This window comes from Microcaecilia unicolor, chromosome 3, assembly GCF_901765095.1.
Source record: "Microcaecilia unicolor chromosome 3, aMicUni1.1, whole genome shotgun sequence".
Lineage (NCBI taxonomy): Eukaryota > Metazoa > Chordata > Amphibia > Gymnophiona > Siphonopidae > Microcaecilia > Microcaecilia unicolor.
Window position 1 is genome coordinate 13,001,902 of NC_044033.1, and position 19,952 is coordinate 13,021,853.

General features: G+C 43.3%; 1 protein-coding gene across 1 annotated transcript in view; it reads left to right on the plus strand.

The window, feature by feature from the left end:
• DNAH8 (dynein axonemal heavy chain 8) overlaps positions 1 to 19,952 on the plus strand; it is a 1,267,128-nt gene that overhangs the window by 435,906 nt on the left and 811,270 nt on the right. Inside the window, 2 exon segments of the mRNA XM_030199255.1 lie at positions 1,821 to 1,927; positions 5,397 to 5,478. Of these exon segments, the coding sequence (XP_030055115.1) occupies positions 1,821 to 1,927; positions 5,397 to 5,478 (189 nt within the window).

Sequence of the window (19,952 nt, forward strand, 5' to 3'; positions counted from 1 at the left end):
GAACCATGGTTTCTTCTTACGGACACATTTATCCTTATATGATATATCAAATAGGATATATCAAAAAATAAAAATAAATTAACACATGACTTCAAACATTACACATCATTAATCAATTTTTCTCTTCATGTTTGCATATTGCCATCTGTCATTACCACATTTAGGGGTTCTTTTACAAAGCTGCGCTAAAAGTGGCCTTAGTGCGGCCTTACAAGGGTCTTTCCTGCGTGTTAAGACCATTTTTAGCACAGCAGTAATATGCCCAATTTTTTTTAATTTTTACTAAGAACACTTGAAGAACATCTTATTTCCAGAAGCAAGACAAAAACCCTGAGGTAGTCGATGGTAATGGAAAGTGGCAAGAGGTGTCTGACCAGATTGTGGAAATCCTAGATCCCCTTCACCAGACAATTGCACAACATGAGTTTTCATGCCAGCCAACTGCCTCCCATTGCAGTAAGTTACCTGGCACTACCAACTTCTTGGTTTCCAGGACTCATGTAGCCTGTGTTCCTAGTTCTTCCTGGAGAAAGAGGCTATATAGGCTGAAGGAAAGTTGTCATCCTCACTGTTTCACAAGTTCCATCTTTAACTTTCTCCTGCTGGTGCACTCACTACACGTTGAAGATTTCAGTCTCTCACTGTATGTTCGTGCCCATCAGAGGTGCCTGCTCAGCAACGACACTATCGACCACAGCCATACAGGGTGCAACTGGATGCACCAGCAGAGAAGGGGATCAGGGAGGTGAATCAAAAATGCTGAAGTGCAGGACATCAGTAATCTATAGTGATTGAATGCAGAGTGAAAACTGTTTGCAGCAAGCCTTCTGCAGTATGGTGTTCGCTTTGCGTCACCCTTTCCACTTCATCCCTTCCCCCCCCCCCCCCCCCCCCCCATGCCTTCAGTGCTTTCAGTGCCAGTTACATTCCTTTGTGTGAATTGGCAGGCAAAATGAAAAGGGGAGAGAACCTGCCGAGCAACAAGAGACTCCTATCTGTCCTGTCAATTGTGCAACCATAACCCTCCACCTTCCTCCTTCACACTTTTTCTTACCCCACCTTCAATCTAGAATCTGTACCCATCCTATCCTTTCCAGAGTTCCTAGATTTTTGCTGGTTTGTGAGTGGCTGTGCTTATAAGTGACAGCCTTATATCTTTTTGGATATGGCACTATATAAGACAATTAACTAAAGAAAGAAATATACAAATATCATAGCGGATGATCAGCATGCTACTTGAAGAAGCAGAGTAAGCCTTCTGACCAGGCATACAATAGGGTGCATGACTCAATTACACAAACACTCCCAGAGAACGGAGCATTGCTCGTGAAGTTTGTAATTTTCCACCAGCTGGTAACTTAGCCTCTGATATAACCATTTCAAGGCGAACCATGGCCATGTTGGGCGCAGATGTCTAAATCTCTGGGAGCCTTTAGATTTTAAATAAATACTGTTTATCTTATTACGCCTACCTTTTGCTTTTATCTTCCACATTGGATATGGTGGAATACTTGCCTTGCTGTTTTCTCACTTACCTGGATAGTGCAGCTGAAGTCTGGTCATACCACCTCGGCACTATCCAAGCACTGTTGAGGAGGTCTGGCAGTAGAGTGTGGGTAGAGCTGGGGGTTACCCACTTAACAGCAATATTCAGTCTGCTGACTGGTTAACTAATCCAAAAGAGTTAGGACAGCCTTTTTTTCTGTCCTAGTTTCTCTGGCTAGTTAACCAAGTACCACTCCAAATATTGTTGATGTCTGGATATATTGGTAAGATTTTGCTGTTGTATATGATGTTCCTAATAGTCTTTGTTTTCACAGGAATGTAAAGAGTTATATAATCACTATAGCCATCAGTTATTGAACAGTCTGCAGAGAGCCACTCGATTATCTTTGGATGCTCTGAAAAAAAGAATGTCTGTGTCTACGTAAGTTGAAAATTCAAATAAGATTTTTGATTAAAATCAAATTTATTAGGTTTCCTATGTGGTCATTCTGACACTTTGACAATTGCAATCCTGCCAATATTTAGCTGATGGCAGTCAGTGTTTAAAAAAAAATGCTGACTGGTGGTGGCTAAATTAGCTCCAGATATTCAGCACCAGGTGATGCTTGGGCACTGGCACTGAATATCTGCAGTTAATTGGAAAACCAGTGGCCACTGGAGCATACTTTGTATTGTATCTGTGATACTTTGTACCATACTCTGTAAGCCGCACTGAACCTGCTATCGAGCGGGAAAGTGCGGGGTATAAATGCTACAAATAAATAAATTATGTGGGTCACAGCCAATATTCAGCTGAGGCCCACATAAGACAGTTATGCAGGCCCTTATTTGAATATTGGCTGGGACCCGCATGACTTCTAAAATGTTCCTCAGTCCCCATAGCAGGATCAAGGCATAGGCAAACTAGGCATGTGCAGCGGGCCCAAAAGCTTAAGGGGGCCCTGTCAGATGTGCTCAGGATTCAGGAGGCTTAAGATTGCCAACTGTCTGGATTTTTTCAGGATTCTACAAATTTGTAAACTGCTTGTCTCAAAGCCAAAAGTATGGTTAAGTGTGTAGATATTTTTCAGAGTTAAGCCCACTACAGCTCTCTAATGCTCCCCCCTCCCCTTCCAGTGCAGAGGCTGTGGTAGGATCCAGCCAGTAGGAGGGCTTCTAGTCACAGGAAGGACTAAGGAGGTGCTGAACTGCAAGTGCTGTGGGGGATGCTGAGCTCTGCACAGGTCTTTGCTCTTTGGAGAGAATCAGTAGAACTAGTGAGTGTCCATGGGGTGAGGAGGGAGATTGTTGAAAAGGAGTAGGATTGAAGATCGGCAGAAAGTACGAAGGATCTGCTGTCAGCTGAGGAAAGGAAATAGTAGCAAATGCAAGAACTTTACATGATGGTGGGCTAGGGTTACCATACATCCGGATTTCCTCAGACATGTCTTCCTTTGCAGGGTACTGTCGGGGATCTGGACTTTTTTCCAGCCAGCCCGTTTGTCTGGGTTTCTGGGCTGCGGGTGGCTGGCTGGCTGACAGGCTGGCCTCCCCCCCAAACCTACTGTAGCACACCCTGGTGGTCTGGTGGTCTCTTTGAGGCAGAAAGGAACCCCATTCTTTCCTGCCCGCTGTTGCTGACCTCCCCACTGCTGCCACTTCTTAAAAATGGCTGACTTTAAAAAGTCTCAGCAGCCATTTTCAAGAAGCAGCGGCAGTGAGCAGGTCAGCGGCAGTGCCACCAGTGCTGTAAGGTAGGCCCGGGAGGGGAGGGTGGAGAGAGAGAATGGGACAAGCTTCTTGTGGAAGAGGGCAAGCTGCTCATGGATGGGAGGGAGAAAGAAAAGCGGGCAAGCTACTCGTGGATGGGAGGGAGAGAAGGGGGCAAGTTGCACATGGATAGGAGGGAGAGAAGGGGGCAAGCTGCTCGTGGATGGGAAGGAAAGGAAAGGGGGATATGCTGTTCACAGATGTTTGATTTTTTGGAAATGTACGTCTTTTTTCTAATTTTGTATTTAGACTATGGAAGAAAATGGCTTTGGCTGTCACCTTTTCTTACTATTTGACCATCTTAAGATCATTAGATACAATCACCCCCAAGTCCCGCTCTTCTTTCATATACAGAAGTACTTCACCCCTATACTGTACTGTTCCCTTTGTGCACGACCCTGCATTTTTTAGCATTAAATCTTAGTTGCCAATTATTGGAGCATTCTTCAAGCTTCGCTAGATCCTGCCTCATGTTATCCACACCCTCTTGGGTGTCCATCCTAATAGAGAGTTTGGTATCATCTGCAAAGAGACAAGACTTACCAGACAATAACACTCACAAAGATGTTAAAAGGAGCCGGCCCAAGGACTGATCCCTGCGGTACATCACTGATTACATCCTTTTTCTTGAAGCAAGCTCCATTTACCTCTGTCTCCTTCCATTTAACCAGTTTTTAACCCAGTCAGTCACTCAGTTTATGTATCAGTCACCTACGCGGAACCATGTCAAAGGCTTTGCTAAAATCCAAGTACACCACATCTAGAGCCCTTAAGTCACTCCACTGGCTCCCTATCCGTTTCCGTATTCAATTCAAACTTCTCTTATTGACCTATAAGTGCATTCACTCTGCCGCTCTCCAGTACCTATCCACTCTTGTCTCTCCCTACGCCCCCCCTTGAGTACTCTGTTCTGTAGATAAATCTCTTTTATCCGTCCCCTTCTCCTCTACTGCTAATTCCAGACTCTGTTCCTTTTATCTTGCTGCACCTCACGCCTGGAATAAACTTCCCGAGCCTGTGCGTCTGGCCCTGTCTTTGACCGTTTTCAAGTCCAAACTTAAAGCCCACCTCTTTACCACTGCTTTTGACTCCTAACCACTACCCACTTGCCACTGCTTTTGACTCCTAACCACTACCCACTTGTCCTGTCCTTTATCATCACCTCTTTATTCCCTTTCCCTTACCCTTAATTGTTCTGTCTATCTACCTGTCTTATCTAGATTGTAAGCTCTTTGAGTTGGGACTCTCTTGTTTGTGTATGGTGTACAGCGTTGCGTATGCCTTGTGGCGCTATAGAAATGATAAGTAGTAGTAGAGCCCCTCCTATGTCCAACTGTTTGGTCACCCAGTCAAAGAAATCAATCACCTGCCTCTAGTGAAACCATGCTGCCTCAGGTCCTGCAGTTCATTCGATTCGAGAAACCTCACAATCCTCCGCTTTAGAAACGTTTCCATTAGTTTACTCAGCACTGAGGTCAGACTGACAGGTCTGTAATTCCCAGAGGGACCACATCTGCCCTTCTCCAGTCCTCTGGGACCATTCTAGACTGTTCTTCCTGAATAAATTATAGCCAGTTATAACTATATCCCATTCATGGTTCTCCATGAACCATGTCAGGGTAGTTCCAGAACTTATCTAGATATCAGCAAAATTAAGTTCACTGTTTGGATAACTTAGGTCAGATCAAGGTTTTTCTATCTGGCTTGCAGACTGAACTTTGCTGCTATCTGGATAAGTTCTAGCAGAGACTACATTGTTTGAATAATCAGTGCCAGCCACTATCTGGATAGTAGCAATAAATATTAAGATATTTTGTAAGAGCTCTGCTTTATCTTTTAAAAAAATCATCAACCTTAGTGGATGAATATCAACCCAAGAAAGTCTCACTAACTGGCCTTGAGAAATATATTTAAATGATGGGCGTTAACATAGTGGCATGAACACTTGCTGACTTTAACAAGGAATCCTGTGTTACAATCAGTCGAATGAAGCTATGCATATCACAGATCTTAATGTTAATACTGCTTTGTTAAGACTGCCAACATGCATGGTTGGGACTTTGTAAATTAGTGTTTGTGTTAAATTGATCACTAATTTCTACACACATGTAAAACATTTATGTGTTATTTTTATTTTTCAGCACTTTTGGCCGAAAAAGTTTGTTTATGGAAGATTATGTTGCCTTGTTAACAACTGAATTGCATCTTGTAATTCCTAATGTGGTAAGTTTTATTTTTAATGCGAGTAGGTGTTCCATAAGCACTTTCTTGATGAGCAGGGTTGTATGTATTAGACTGAGTTATGTGAAAAAGTGTTAAGCATTTATTAGTTCTACCAGATATTTGTTTTGTAAATTTTTAAGGGGTAAATGGGTTCTTTTTTGCCGAGTTTGCAACTAAGTTCCATTTGTTCTTGAAAAATAAGGGCAAAGCTGTCCATGTGAAACTACCAGCAACCTATTCGTGCCATGAATATTTTTAATTTTATTTTTAAATATTCATGAAGTTTGATTCTAGTAGTAGAAATGAGAGCCAACAAAATATATGTGATGCCTTTTCTATCAGTTATGATTTGCTGACCCTTATATTTCTACATATTCAAATGGACAAACATGGCAACCATAATACTTTGCTCAGATTCTATTATTCAAATGTATGCTTTCTGAGAATTTTCAGTGAGTTGAAAGAGTTAGAACTGCACTTTGCACTAATGGGTCATATGGAGTAGCACGTGAACTTATCTACTATAATAAAACGCTCCCTCAACGTTCTGAAGCCCTCTGACGTCACTACCTGAAGGGTTCGTGGAGGTGAAGCCATCCAACAGACCAGGTCTCTCTGCCCCGCCCTTGCGTCACAACGTGATGACATCGAGGGCGGAACAGTAGGGCATCTGAACGAGGGTGCGTTTTATTATACTAGATAACAGGGAAGTGTAGCTCCGCCCTCGCGTCAAAACGCGATGATGACGGGGGCGGGGAAGGCAGGAGTCAGACTCAGATCCCGTTTGTTGACGGCCTCGCGCATGCCTCGGGTCACGTGATCGCCTGAAGCCTGCACGGCGGGGGGGGGGGGGGGGCCCAGGGTGCGACGGAGACACACTGAACGTCAGAGGGAACCATTGCACAAATGATTAGTAGTAGGAGGGAGGGACCCTGAAGTTGGGAGGGAGGGGCACGAACCTGAAAGACGGAGGGAGGGGGGGCCACGCTGGAACTGGGAGGGGGGAAGAGGGAGGAAGGAGGATGGAAGAGGGTGAGCGGCCTAAGGAACAGGGGAGGGGGAGGGGAGGCTCACACACACACACACACACAGTCTCACTCTATGTCACACACCCGCACATTCACTCTGGCTCACTCTCTCACACAGTCACTCTCACACACTCTCTCTCTCAAACATACACACTCCCAGGAAAACCTTGCTAACGCCCGTTTCATTTGTTCCAGAAATGGGCCTTTTTTACTAGTGAATTATAAGTTCAGAACTTAATAACTTCTGTTATAAAGTTCAGAACTTAGTAACTTCTGTGCTGAAGGTACAGAACTACCACCCAGTGCCCATTTACTAAAATTATGAAGTTTGAATCTTCTCTGACTGTTTAATTTCAGGTTGAATACATGCATATTTTGATAGGTAGATATTCTATCAAGGTCCAATGTTACTGAGCGCTTTCCCCTTTTATTTAAGAAATGAAGACTAGCGTCAAACTCTACATTTATAAATTTTCTAAGAGGATCACGTGATGCGGTGAGGAGCATCGGACCTTGCCCGCAGAACGGGAGAGCTTGAGTACAGGGTATCGGATCTGGAAGATGGTGTGCAGACCCATAATGCAGAGCTCTTGCGACTGGCTGATCAGTTACGTGCACAGCATGCTAAGCTTGAGGACTTGGAGAATCGAGCTCGCAGAGACAATTTGCGCTTTGTAGGCATTCTAGAGTCGGTACCTGAAAAGGCTTTATGACAGGAGCTGGAACACTTCAGTCCCAATGGAGGGATCATTACCTATTCGGTTGGAGCGGGTGCACCGGCTGGGAGCCAAGCGACCCGGAGATCAGAGGCCAAGACTGATTATAGCTAAGTTTCATAACTCAACACAAAAAGAATCCTTCATCCACTATTATGTTTAGATCTGTTTATTGGTATATCAAAAGGAAAAAGGAAAATGATACAAATTACAGCCATCAGAACAAAACCCACTCATATGCAGGTGGCTATAACATTACCCCAGTTAAGGCTGAGTAGTAAAAAACAACATTTTCGTCCACTATTATAAATCCTACAGGGAGGAAGTGCGCTATGAAGGCAGTCCCGTGCGTATTTTTCAGGATTATTCTGCGGCGCTTTCATTGCTGTGGCGACTGTTGTCTCCTGTTTGTGTGAGTTTGGTGCAAAAGAATTACAAGTTCCAGCTACAGTACCCAGCGATTTTGAGAGTCTATTGTGATGGTCATTGGTATTCCTACGAGTCTCCAGAAGGTGCTTTAGATTGGCTGAATAAGGCTGTCTCGGAGCAAGAATAATAGTGTATGACACCGAGTAACGCTGAGTGGAATTGGTGGGACGATGGCGAGTATGCCTGTGGTACTTGCGTTCGGAGTGACATTTGCTGCTTTACCCTTTGCAGGACATGTCTGTATAATTGTCTTCTTTAATGTTCCTTAATGCATTTTGTTGCTTGTATAACCGTTTTCTCTAATGTTCCTCAGTGTCTGCCTTTTTTTTTTCTTTTCTTTCCCTTTCAATGTAGTACACTTCCGTATCTAGATACTCATCTTGGGTTTGATGGGATATCACTGGAAGTCATCACATGTGTTTCTTTTCCTCAGCTCAGGGGAGAAAGGGGGGTGTCGCTGTCCTTATTCATAAAAATTTACAATGTCAATCTCGGGTGGGAAGAATGGGAGATATCTTTTACTGCATTTGAATATTATGGGACAAGAGGTGTTTTTGCTTAATATTTGTGGGCCGAATGTGTATGATCATGCCTTTTTTCAACATGTGGTGAAGTTGGGTATTCAGCATTCCACAGCCCCTTGGATTATCTTTTGAGATTTTAATCAGGTGCTGGATGGTCAACAGGACCAATCCTCTTATTTGGCTGTTCTAGTAGTGGGTGGGGGATGGGGTTTGCCTTATTTATGCAATGCGCTACATTTAGTTGCCCCCTGGCGTCTTTCAAATCCTGATGCTCGCGACTATACTCACCTTTCCTTTGCTCATGGTAGTTGGTCCCGCCTCGATTACATTCTTGTGAATGCTAGTCTTGTTCTACAGATTTCATATGCTGAGATTGGGGCGATGGAAATCTCAGATCATACTCTCATTTGGGTGGATATAGACTTAGGTTTGTCACGGCTTCACTGTGGTCAGTGGAGGTTCCCCTCTTACTTGTTTGACGACACTCATTTTTTGGATTATTTACGCCAGAAATGGTCTTTTTTTGCAGAAGCTAACGCTTGTCATGAGTCAGAGACCCAATTGTATTGGGAGACCTCGAAGTCAGTCTTGAGGGGAGACATTATTTCATATATGTGTGCACGTAGAATAGCTCAGGGAATATTTCATCTGGAACAAAGTGGCGAAGCGCACTTATCTCGGTACCCTGTTTCCCTTAACTCGAGATTCTATGTTGTCAGAGCTTGCGGCGTTGAATTCGTTGATTCATGAACGCACCAAAAAGTAACTTTTTCATCACTCTTTTATTTTTCATAAGTTTAGTAATAAGTCTGGCAAGTTCTTAGTCAAAGTCACAAATTCCTGGTCGGGTAATAGATTTATCCTGTCCTTGCTTGCTCCTGATGGTTCACGTGTATGCCACTCACCATAGTAACATAGTAGATGACAGCAGAAAAAGACCTCATACGACCAATTTAAACTCTACTTTATGCTACTTTATGTGTATACCTGACCTTGATTTGTTTCTGCTATTTTCAGGGCACAGACTGTAGAAGTCTGCCCAGAACAAGGCCCACCTCTCAACCACCAGCCCCGCCTCCCCCCACCAGCTCTGCCACCCAATCTTGGCTAAGCTTCTGAGGATCCATTTCTTCCGAACAGGATTCCTTATGTTTATCCCACGTATTTTTGAATTCCATTACCGTTTTCATCTCTACTACCTCCCGCGGGTAGGGCATTCCAAGCATCCATCACTCTCTCCATGAAAAAATACTTCCTGACATTTTTCTTGTGTCTGCCCCCCTTCAATCTCATTTCATATCCTGTGTCTGGCCACCTTCAACCTCAGTTCATGTCCTCTAGTTCTACCGCCTTCCCCTCTCCGGAAACAGTTTGTTTGCAGATTTATACCTTTCAAATATTTGAATGTCTGTATCATATCACCCTCCAGGGTATACATGTTCAGGTGCGCAAGTCTCTCCTCATACGTCTTGTAACGCAAATCCCATACCATTTTCGTAGCTTTTCTTTGCACCGCTTCAATTTTTTTTACATCCTTAGCAAGATATGGCTTCCAAAACTGAACACAATACTCCAGGTGGGGCCTCACCAATGACTTGTACAGGGGCATCAACACCTCTTTTCTTCTGCTGATCACACCTCTCTCTATACATCCTAGCAACCTTCTAGCTACGGCCCACCGCCTTGTCACACTATTTCGTCACCTTCAGATCCTCAGTGTCACGTCTGTGGCCATGATCCCTCTCAGACTCACCGTATTTCCGGCGGTCAGCTTCTGTGCTGGCTTCTGTCTGTTCTTCCTGTGTTAGTTCTGTCTCTTTGTACTGTCTGCATTGGATTGTCTGTGTGCTGTTTCCTGTTCCAGACTGCAGCCCAGTCCAGTCCGGATCATCCAGCCTGCCAGACTTGCTTGTTTTGTTTGAACCTACACAGCACCCGTAGTTGCCTGGTGATTGCTGCAGCTGACCTCAGCTGCTGCTGGGCTTGTTGCAGGAATTGAGATAGGAATTTGTGATACTTCAAGAGTCAGACAGCACACACCAGTATGAGAGAGTAATCTTCTTTATTTGCCAGCAAACAAAGCAGGACATCAGTTCTAGCTCTCTTCTCCTCTGTCTCAGCTCTCTGGATATTATGGCTTCTGTCTCAGCTGCTTCTCTTCTGCTGTCTCTCCTGTTGTCTTCCAGCTTTCTTCCAGCTCTCCTTCTGACGTAAACTGCTTCTGCTCCTACTTAAATACTGTTCTATCCCCCTCCTAGCCTTGCCCCCCCTTACTCTCCAATTGGTTAAGGAATAGATTGGTCACTTTGCCTCAACCAATCAGCTCCATACAAATATCAGTTACATAGGTTCCAGACATCCTAAACTGACCTGTGACCTGGGGCCCCTTACACCAGACATTTGGGCTCCAGTCTCTTACATGTTATTATGATTGATTTCTCATATTCCTAGTACTAACTGCTAACTAAACTCTGGCATTCATTAAAGAGGTCAAGGGCCAGTCTTACTTAATGGCATACGGCTATGGTCTGTTATTACTTTCAGGACTATTCCTACAGTTACCTATAATTAATCAAGACTTTTCCTGACCTTCTTCACCTATTAGCTTATACATTGAACCAGCCAGAACTGCAGATAAGTCAAAACACATGTTTGACCTCTTCACTGCAGTCCTTGCTTAGAAAATACAGCAGAGAGTAACATTAGATTTAAAAAGGTATTCTACATAGAAATTACAGAGAATAGAACATATTCTAAAATACACAGAATCAGTATTCCTTATAAGCAAGAACTTCTAAATTCTAATCTATTTCAGCCTAATCCTAAACAAACTGCCTGCTTACAAAACTATTCAGTATGCCTAATAATGTACAGATGTTGAGCCAGCTTTCATCATTCACCAGGGTGAAAGAAATTCCTGTCTCTGACCTTTCTAACCCAGCCCGGCAAACGCTAGAGTTCAATAATCTGAACCATCTGGCATACCTTCACTTCACTTACAGAGTAAAGAGTTGAAATTTGAAATAAGAATTCAATTCAAATACCAAGCTTTTAACAGAATTAACCCTTCATATGATTTCTTATATATATTATGCCCATGGCTGCCTCAGGCTTATTAGCCATTTTGAAACTCTCTGCTTTGCCTTTGCATCGCCTAAGGCCCTGGTTTGTTGGTGCTTGCTGCACTTCTGCCTAGTCCAGTTTATAGTCTGTATTCTTGCCTGATTCTAGTTTAGTCTTTGTGTAGCTTCTTGTACTGTATTGCTTGTTTCCCAGTATTGTTTCTTATTTGTATGTCTTTGGCTAGTTCTAGGTTGTCTGTGTTTCTTGTTCAGTGGCTGCCTGGCAGCTTTCAGTCCTGTCTCTTGGCTACCAGTGTTTGTTCCCTGTTTTCAGTTGCTGCTTGCAGCTTTCAGTTCTGTCCCTTGTCAGTCTGGGAGTCCTAGTCTGGTATTCTGCCTGGCCTCCCTGTGTGCTCTAGTCCTTGTGTGTATCCTGGTGGTATCCAGTTTCTGCCCTGTCCGGTAAGCCCTGCCGGCCACCTGCACTCGGGCTCAATTCCTGAGGAATTGTGTTCAAGCGCATGTGAAGTCTAGCTGGCCCTGTCAGAGTTGTGCCTTGTCCCTGTGTGGGGTGGTTTTGCCTGCCACTGCCGCTCTTCGGCAGTGACCCAAGGACTCACAACCCGAGTTCCTGCGTTTTTTGGAAAACGTGACACTCAGCTACTATCACCCCAAGATCCCTCTCCCCGTCCATACCTATCAGACTCTCCCCGCTTAACACATACGTCTCCCATAGATTTCTACACCCTAAATGCATCACTTTGCATTTGTTCACATTGAATTTTAATTACCAAATCTTAGACCATTCTTCTAGCTTCCGTAGGTCCTTTTTCATGTTTTCCACTCCCTCCCGGGTGTCCACTCTGTTACAAATTTTAGTATCATCCGCAAAACGGCAAACTTTACCTTCTACCCCTTCAGCAATGCCACTCAAATATATTGAACAGAATTGGTTCCAGCACCGATCCATGAGGCACTCCACTACTCACCTTTCCCTACTCCGAGTGAATTCCATTTACCACCACCCTCTGGCGTCTGTCCGTCAACCAGTTCCTAATCCATCTTACCACATCGGGTCCTATTTTCAGCCTATCAAGTTTATTTAAGAGCCTCCTGTGGGGCACCGTGTCAAAAGCTTTGCTGAAATCTAAGTAGATTACGTCCTTAGCATGTCCATGATTCAATTCTCTGGTCACCCAGTCAAAGAATTCAATGAGATTCATTTGGCACGATTTCCCTTTGGTAAAACCATGCTCAGCTTCTTCTTGATTATTATGCCTACAAAACCCTACAGAAGCTGTAACAGTGTCCGTTCACAGAATCCTGAAGCAAGTACAAATGAATATGTGGGACTCCCCTCTCTGTACAGCATGCTAACATGGTCAATATGGTAGAGTCTAAAACACTCTGAGATTTGAGAAGCTATAGCTTCCTCACTATTCCATGATGGTTGAATTCACTCTCAAAAGAGCCAAGAGTACAAAGACTCACTCCTCGGTGTCTTGGAATCTTTTGGGAAAATGTTTTATCAGAATTCTGTGCTTAACATAGTAACATAGTAGATGACGGCAGAAAAAGACCTGCACGGTCCATCCAGTCTGCCCAACAAGATAAACTCACATGTGCTACTTTTTGTGTATACCTTACCTTGATTTGTACCTGTCGTTTTCAGGGCACAGACCGTATAAGTCTGCCCAGCACTATCCCCGCCTCCCAACCACCAGCCCCGCCTCCCACCACCAGTTCTGGCACAGACCGTATAAGTCTGCCCAGCACTATCCCCGCCTCCAAACCACCAGTCCCGCCTCCCACCACCGGCTCTGGCACAGACCGTATAAATCTGCCCAGCACCATCTCCGTCTCCCGCCACCGGCTTTGCCACCCAATCTCATCTAAGCTCTTTAGGATCCATTCCTTCTGAGCAGGATTCTTTTATGTTTATCCCATGCATGTTTGAATTCCGTTACCAGACAATAGAAGTCTGCCTGGCACTGTCCTTGTTCTCCAACTTCTGAAGTTGTCATCGAAGCCCCACTTCAGCCCATCCAAATCTGTCCAGCCACAATCAGGGCACAGACTGTAGAAGACTTCCCAGCACTGTTTTTCTTCCCAGTTACTGGTGTTGACATCTAATCACTGCTAAGCTTCTTTGGTTCAATGCTTTCTATACAGGATTCCTTTGTGTTTATCCCAAGAATTTTTGAATTCCGTTACTATTTTCATCTCCACCACTTCCTGCGGGAGGGTATTCCAGGTATCTACCACTCTCTTCCCATGAAAAAGTACTTCCTGATATTATTCCTGAGTCTCTCCCCCCCCCCCCCACCCTCACAACCTCAATTCATGTTCTCTAGCTCTACCACCATCACGTCTCTGGAAAAGGTTTGATTTTAGATTAATACCTTTCAAATATTTGAATGTCTATATCACCTATATCTTTCTCTACCTCCATGGTATACATGTTCAGGTCCCAAGTCTCTCCTCATACATCTTGTGACGTAAACCCCATACAACATTTGTTGCTTTTCTCTGAACCGCTTCAAGTCTGTTTACATCCTCAGCAACATATGGCCTCCAAAACTGAACACAATACTCCAAGTAGGGTCTCATCAGTGACTGGTACATGGGTGTCAACACCTCCTTTCTTCTGTTAGTTATACCCCTCTCTATGCAGCCTAGCATCCTTCTCGCCGTAGCCACTGTCTTGTCGCATTGTTTAATCACCTTGAGATCCTCAGACACCATCACCCCAAGGTCCCTCTCCTGAGTTGTGATTAACAATCTCTATCCTCCTATCAGGTACATCTCCTTTGGATTTCTGCACCTCAGGTTTGTCACTCTGCACTGTTTGCCATTAAATTTTAACTGCCAGACCTTTGACCATTTTTCTGGTTTTTGGAGATCTGTTCTCATGGTTTCTACTCCCTCCAGGGTATCCACTCTATTAGCTATCTTTGTGTCATCCTCAAAAAGACAAACTTTTCCTTCTAACCCTTCAGCAATGTCTCTCACAAATATATTAAATAGAATTGGCCCCATTATCAATCCCTGAGGTCTCCACTACTCATCTTCCTTTCTTCTGAGTTGATTCCATTTACCACCACCCTCTGTCACCTATCAGGTCAACCAGTTTCCAATCCAGTTCACCACCTTGGGTCCTAAATTCAGCCCTCTCAGCTTATTCAGGAGTCTTCTGTGAGGAACTGTATCAAAGGCTTTGCTGAAATCCAAGTAGATTACATCTAGCGCACATCCTTTATCCAGTTCTTTGGTCACTCAGTCAAAAAATCAATCAGATTCGTTTGGCAGTATTTTCCTTTGGTAAAGCCATGTAGCCTCTGATCCTGCAACTCGTTGGCTTCTAGAAAGTTAACTATTTTTTTTCCTTCAGCAGAGACTGCATTATTTTTCCTACCACTGACGTGAGGCTTACCGATCTATAGTTTCCCACTTCTTCCCTGTCCCCGCTTTTGTGAAGAGGGACCACATCATCTTGTCTCCAATCCTGTGGAACCTCTCCCATCTCTGAAGATCTATTAAATAAATTCTTACGAGGTCCCACCAGAAATTCTCTGGTCTCCCTCAGTATCCTGGGATGTATCCCATCTGGCCCCATTGCTTTGTCCACTTTCCGTTTTCAAGCTGTTGATAAACGCTTTCATCCGTGAACGGTGCAATATCCACTCCATTCCCAGATATACCCTTGGCAGCAGACCGCAGTCCTTCCCCAGGATTTTCTTCCGTGAACACTGAAGAGAGGTAGTTGTTTAGCACGTTCGCTTTATCCTCATCACTCTCCACATAACCATTCTCAGCATCTTTCAGTCTTACAATTTCATTCCTAGCTTTTCTTCTTTCCCCAATATATGTAACAAATGTCTTGTCACCTCTCTTTACATCTTTAGCCATTTTGTCTTCCACCTGTGCTTCGCTAGCTGTATTTCCCTTTTTGATTCTTTTGAGTTTAATCCTGTAATCTTTTCCGTGATCTTCTTGTTGTGTTCCTCTGTATTTCTTGAATGAAGCATCTTTTGCCCTTATTTTTTCAGCCACTTGTTTGGAGAACCATATAGGCTCCCTGTTTCTCTTGTTTTTGTTTACTTTACTTATAGAAGCTTTCACCTTGGACCATTGTGCTTCCACTTCTCCTATATCTACCATTAGCATTTCTGAAATACAGTACTTTGAGTATTGTGCATCTGCGCTCCACTTTTGCTCTTATATCAAACCATATCGTGTGATGATCACTATTGCCTAGATGAGCACCCACCTGGATGTTAGAAACATTTTCTCCATTTGTGAGCAGTAGATCCAGAATCAACCCTTCTCTCATGGGTTCCATCACCATTTGTTTAAGCAAGGCACTTTGACATTCATCCATGATCTCTCTGCTTCTTTCCAGTTCTTCCGATGGGACATTCCAGTCCACATCAGGCAAGTTGAAATTTCCCACTCCCCTTTAATTCCAAGCTTATGGCTATCTTTGATTGGATCCTTGTCCAGCTTCTCCATTTGTGCCAGGGGTCTGTAGATAATGCCTGTTTGCAAACAGGTTCCATCTTCTCTTTCTAAAATGATCCATATAACTTCTTCCTTTCCCCAGGTTCCATGCATTTCCGCCGCTCTGATATTATTTTTCACATACATAGTAACATAGTAGATGACAGCAGAAAAAGACCTGCATGGTCCATCCAGTCTGCCCAACAAGATAAACTCATATGTGCTATGTTTTGTATCTGCCATTTTTAGGGCACAGACCGTAGAAGTCTGCCCAGCACTAGCCCCGCCTCCCAACCACCAGCCCCACCTCCCACCACCGGCTCTGCCACCCAATCTCCTCTACCTTTTCGGTCCTCCCTATCCTGCCTAAGAAAATTATAGCACAGTATAGTCACATCCCATTCATGGAAATCATTGAACCATGTCGCTGTAATAGCAATAATATCCAAGTCTTCCTCAAACATCAGAGCATGCAAATCTTAAACCTTTTTACTTAGACTATGAGCGTTAATGCTTATTGCTTTCCATGTGTTATTAACATTACCTTCCCCACTGCTATCATGCTTTTCCTGGGAGCAACTTTCTGAAATCCCTTGATTCCTTTTGTCACCCCCACCCTCTAGTTTAAACATCTAGAAACACACTATCTGAATTTCTCCTCAAGGATCCTTTTTACTGTCACAGAAAGATGTAGCCCATCCTAACAGTACAGCCTATTTATCTGTGTACTGGCCTATCCTCCTATTTATCAAAAACCTGTTTTACACCAAGCTTCAAGTCACGTATTGAATTGTTCTGTTTTATGTAGCCTTTCCTATCTCTTCCCATATGTAGGGATAACTTCAGAAAAAGCTTCAGGAAATTAGAGAGCATGGGATAGGAAGTATTGTGCTATTCTGGGTTAAAAACTGGTTAAAAGATGGAAAACAGAGATTAGGATTAAATGGTCAGTATTCTCAATGGAGAAGGGTAGATAGTGGGGCTTCCCAGGGGTCTGTGCAGGGACCGCTGCTTTTTAACATATTTATAAAAGTTCTAGAGATGGGAATAACTAGTGAGGTAATTAAATTTGCTGATGATACAAGTTATTTAAAGTTGTTAAATCGCAAGAGGATTGTGAAAAATTCAAGAGGACTTTACGAGACTGGGACACTGGGCATTCAAATGGCAGATGATATTTAATGTGATAAAGTGCAAAGTGATGAATGTGGAAAAGAGGAACCCAAACTATAGCTACAGGATGCAAGGTTCCACATTAGGAGTCATCGTTGATGATACTTTGAAACCCTCTGCTCATTGTGCAGCAGCAGCTAAGAAACTAAATAGAATTTTAGGTATGCTTAGGAAAGGAATGGAAAGCAAGAATGAGAGTGTTATAATGCCTTTGTATCGCTCCATGGTGCAGTAGAATTAGAAAAGGTACAGAGAAGGGCAACGAAAATGATAAAGCGGATGGGATGACTTATGAGGAAAGACTAAAGTGGCTAGGGCTTTTCAGCTTGGAGAAGAGATAGCTAAGGGGAGCTATGATGAGGTCTGTAAAATAATGAGTGGAATGGAATGGGTGGATATGAATTGCTTGTTTACTCTTTCCAAAAATACTAGGACTAGGGGGCACACAATGAAGCTATTAAGTAGTAAATTTAGAACAAATTGGTGAAAATATTTCTTCACTCAACAGGTAATTAAACTCTGGAACTTGTTACTAGAGAATGTGGTAAGAGCAGTTAGCTTGAAAACCTTTAAAAAAGGTTTGATTAGTTTTCTAAAAGAAAAGTCTTTAAGCTGTTAAAATGGTTTTGGGAAAATCCACTGCTTAGCAGCATAAAATCATAAGAAGATAAGTGTTGCCATGCTGGGACAGACCGAAGATCCATCAATCCCAGCATCCTGTTTCCACTAGTGGCCATGACAAGGAGCTCCACGTTGATCCCACCAGGTAATATTGACCCAATGATACAAGCTTTCCATGAAAATGTCCTTCGGGACATTATCAAACTTGAAAACGTTAAAAAGAGACATCCTTTCCACAACCTCACCAGAGAGGAAAATAAGGGCTTACATTCTTTATCATCTAACACTGACATTGTTATTAAACCGTCCGACAAGTACTCCAATTCAAAAGTGTGTACTTTTCAGGAATTCCCAACTCTTCAGGAAGCTGCCCCTCCCTTAAAGACATGTACGTAACTGTATTATACATTCTATTGGTACAAATGATATGTGCAGGCAGCAACCAATTTACAAATAATATTAAAGCATACAAAATTCTTTACTATAAATTCCACATAGTAACATAGTAGATAACGACAGAGAAAGACCTTACGGTCCATCCAGTCTGCCCAACCTCCCCCCAAAGTGCAAGTCGTCCGGTACGGACACTTTGAGGCTATGCTTAACTGGAGCCAGTCAAAAGCCCGTCCCTTGCTTTTGCTGGGGATTAGGCGAACGCTGTTGACGAGAACGAGCATGCTGGCGCTGAGCCCGAGCAGGCTGTTGAGAAGCAGGAGTGTACCTACACCTAGCATAGGAATAGGGAGCACTCTTCTTCCCCCCACCCCCTCCAAAAAAAAAAAAACCTCATAGATGAGGAGGTAGTAGCAGAAGACGCCCGGCGGGAGAGAGAATCCATAGCATCATTATGCTTCTTGATCTGATCAACAAGATCTACTTTCTCACCAAAAAGGTTGTCCCCCCACCAAGGAACATCCACCATTCGCTGCTGAACCGTATGATCCAGGTCAGAAACATGCAGCCATGAGAGTCTGCGCATCACTATACCTTGAACAGCGATCCTGGATGCTACATCAAAAGTGCCCAACAAGATAAACTCATATGTGCTACTTTATATTTATTTATTTATTTAAAAGCATTTATATCCCACATTTTTCCACCCATGGCAGACCCAATGTGGCTAACAGTAATCTACAGAAATCATACAACAGTTCTACAACAAACAATCAACAACATGGAAGTGAAAGAGACAAGGGAGTAATAGCAAAGGTGGGGAAATGTGGAAAGAGTAAGTGAATTCAATAGGATGAGATGCGGGGCGGGTCTGGAGCTTGTCTGGAGCGTAAGCTTTTCCAAATAAGAAGGTCTTAAGATATTTTTTGAAGGTCGGATGATCAGGGGTAATTTTTACAAATTTAGGTAGACCATTCCACATTTGTGCGCTAATATAGGAAAAGGTGGAGGCGTAGGTGGTTTTATACTTGAGGCCACTATAGACTGGGTAATGCAGATTTAAGTCCAAGCAAGCAGATATGTGTGAGTTTCGAGGTGGTAAGCTGAGTGTCCATATACACAGGGGCTTCACCTTAGAGGATCTTATGCACCAGAATGCAAATTTTTAATTTGATTCAGTCCTTGACCAGGAGCCAGTGCAGTTTCTCACGTAGTGGTCTCAAACTTTCAAACCTCGATTTGCCATAGATAAGCCTGACTGCTGTGTTCTGGGTAGTTTGTAGTTTCTTCAGAAGCATGTCTTTGCACCCTGCATATATCCCATTACAGTAATCAAGGCGGCTAAGGACTAGTGACTGAATGAGACTACAAAATACGTCCCTAGGGAAATAAGGTTTGATGCGTTTTAGCTTCCAAAGTAAGAAGAAAATTTGTCTGGTGGTAGAGTTCGTTTGTTGCTCCAGAGTTAAATGTCTATTAATAGTGACACCTAATATTTTTAGAGTCTCAGAGATCGGTAACACAAACTCAGGTGTCATTAATGTAGAGGTCGTGAACTTGTTGTAGGGAGAGGAGAGGATAAGGCAATGTGTTTTCTCAGCATTAAATTTGAATTTAAAAGTGTTGGCCCAGTCCAGCATGGTGTGCAATCCAAGGTGTATTTCAGTGGCTATTTCATTTGTCTTTTTTTTTTTTAACTGTTTTATTTATATAGTTTAGCATACACATCAAAGTATATTGCTGTGATCTACATATAAAAACTCCCATATCCCCTCCCCCATCCCTCCCCTCCCCAACTCCCTGCCCTTGTGTCTCTTCTGTTTTCATCCTGCAATAGTCCCGATACTGCTGCCCCCGTGGCTAGGTATATGGTGTATTTCAGTCCATGCGCGTTTAGCAGCGTTCAGAGTCGCGGTGTCATCAACTGGGGCGCATCAAGGTCAATCCTAGCCTTGTGTCTCCATTCCTTGTAATTATCCCAAATTTTTGAGAACTGGGCTAATTGTCCATTTTTTACCGCCGTCAATT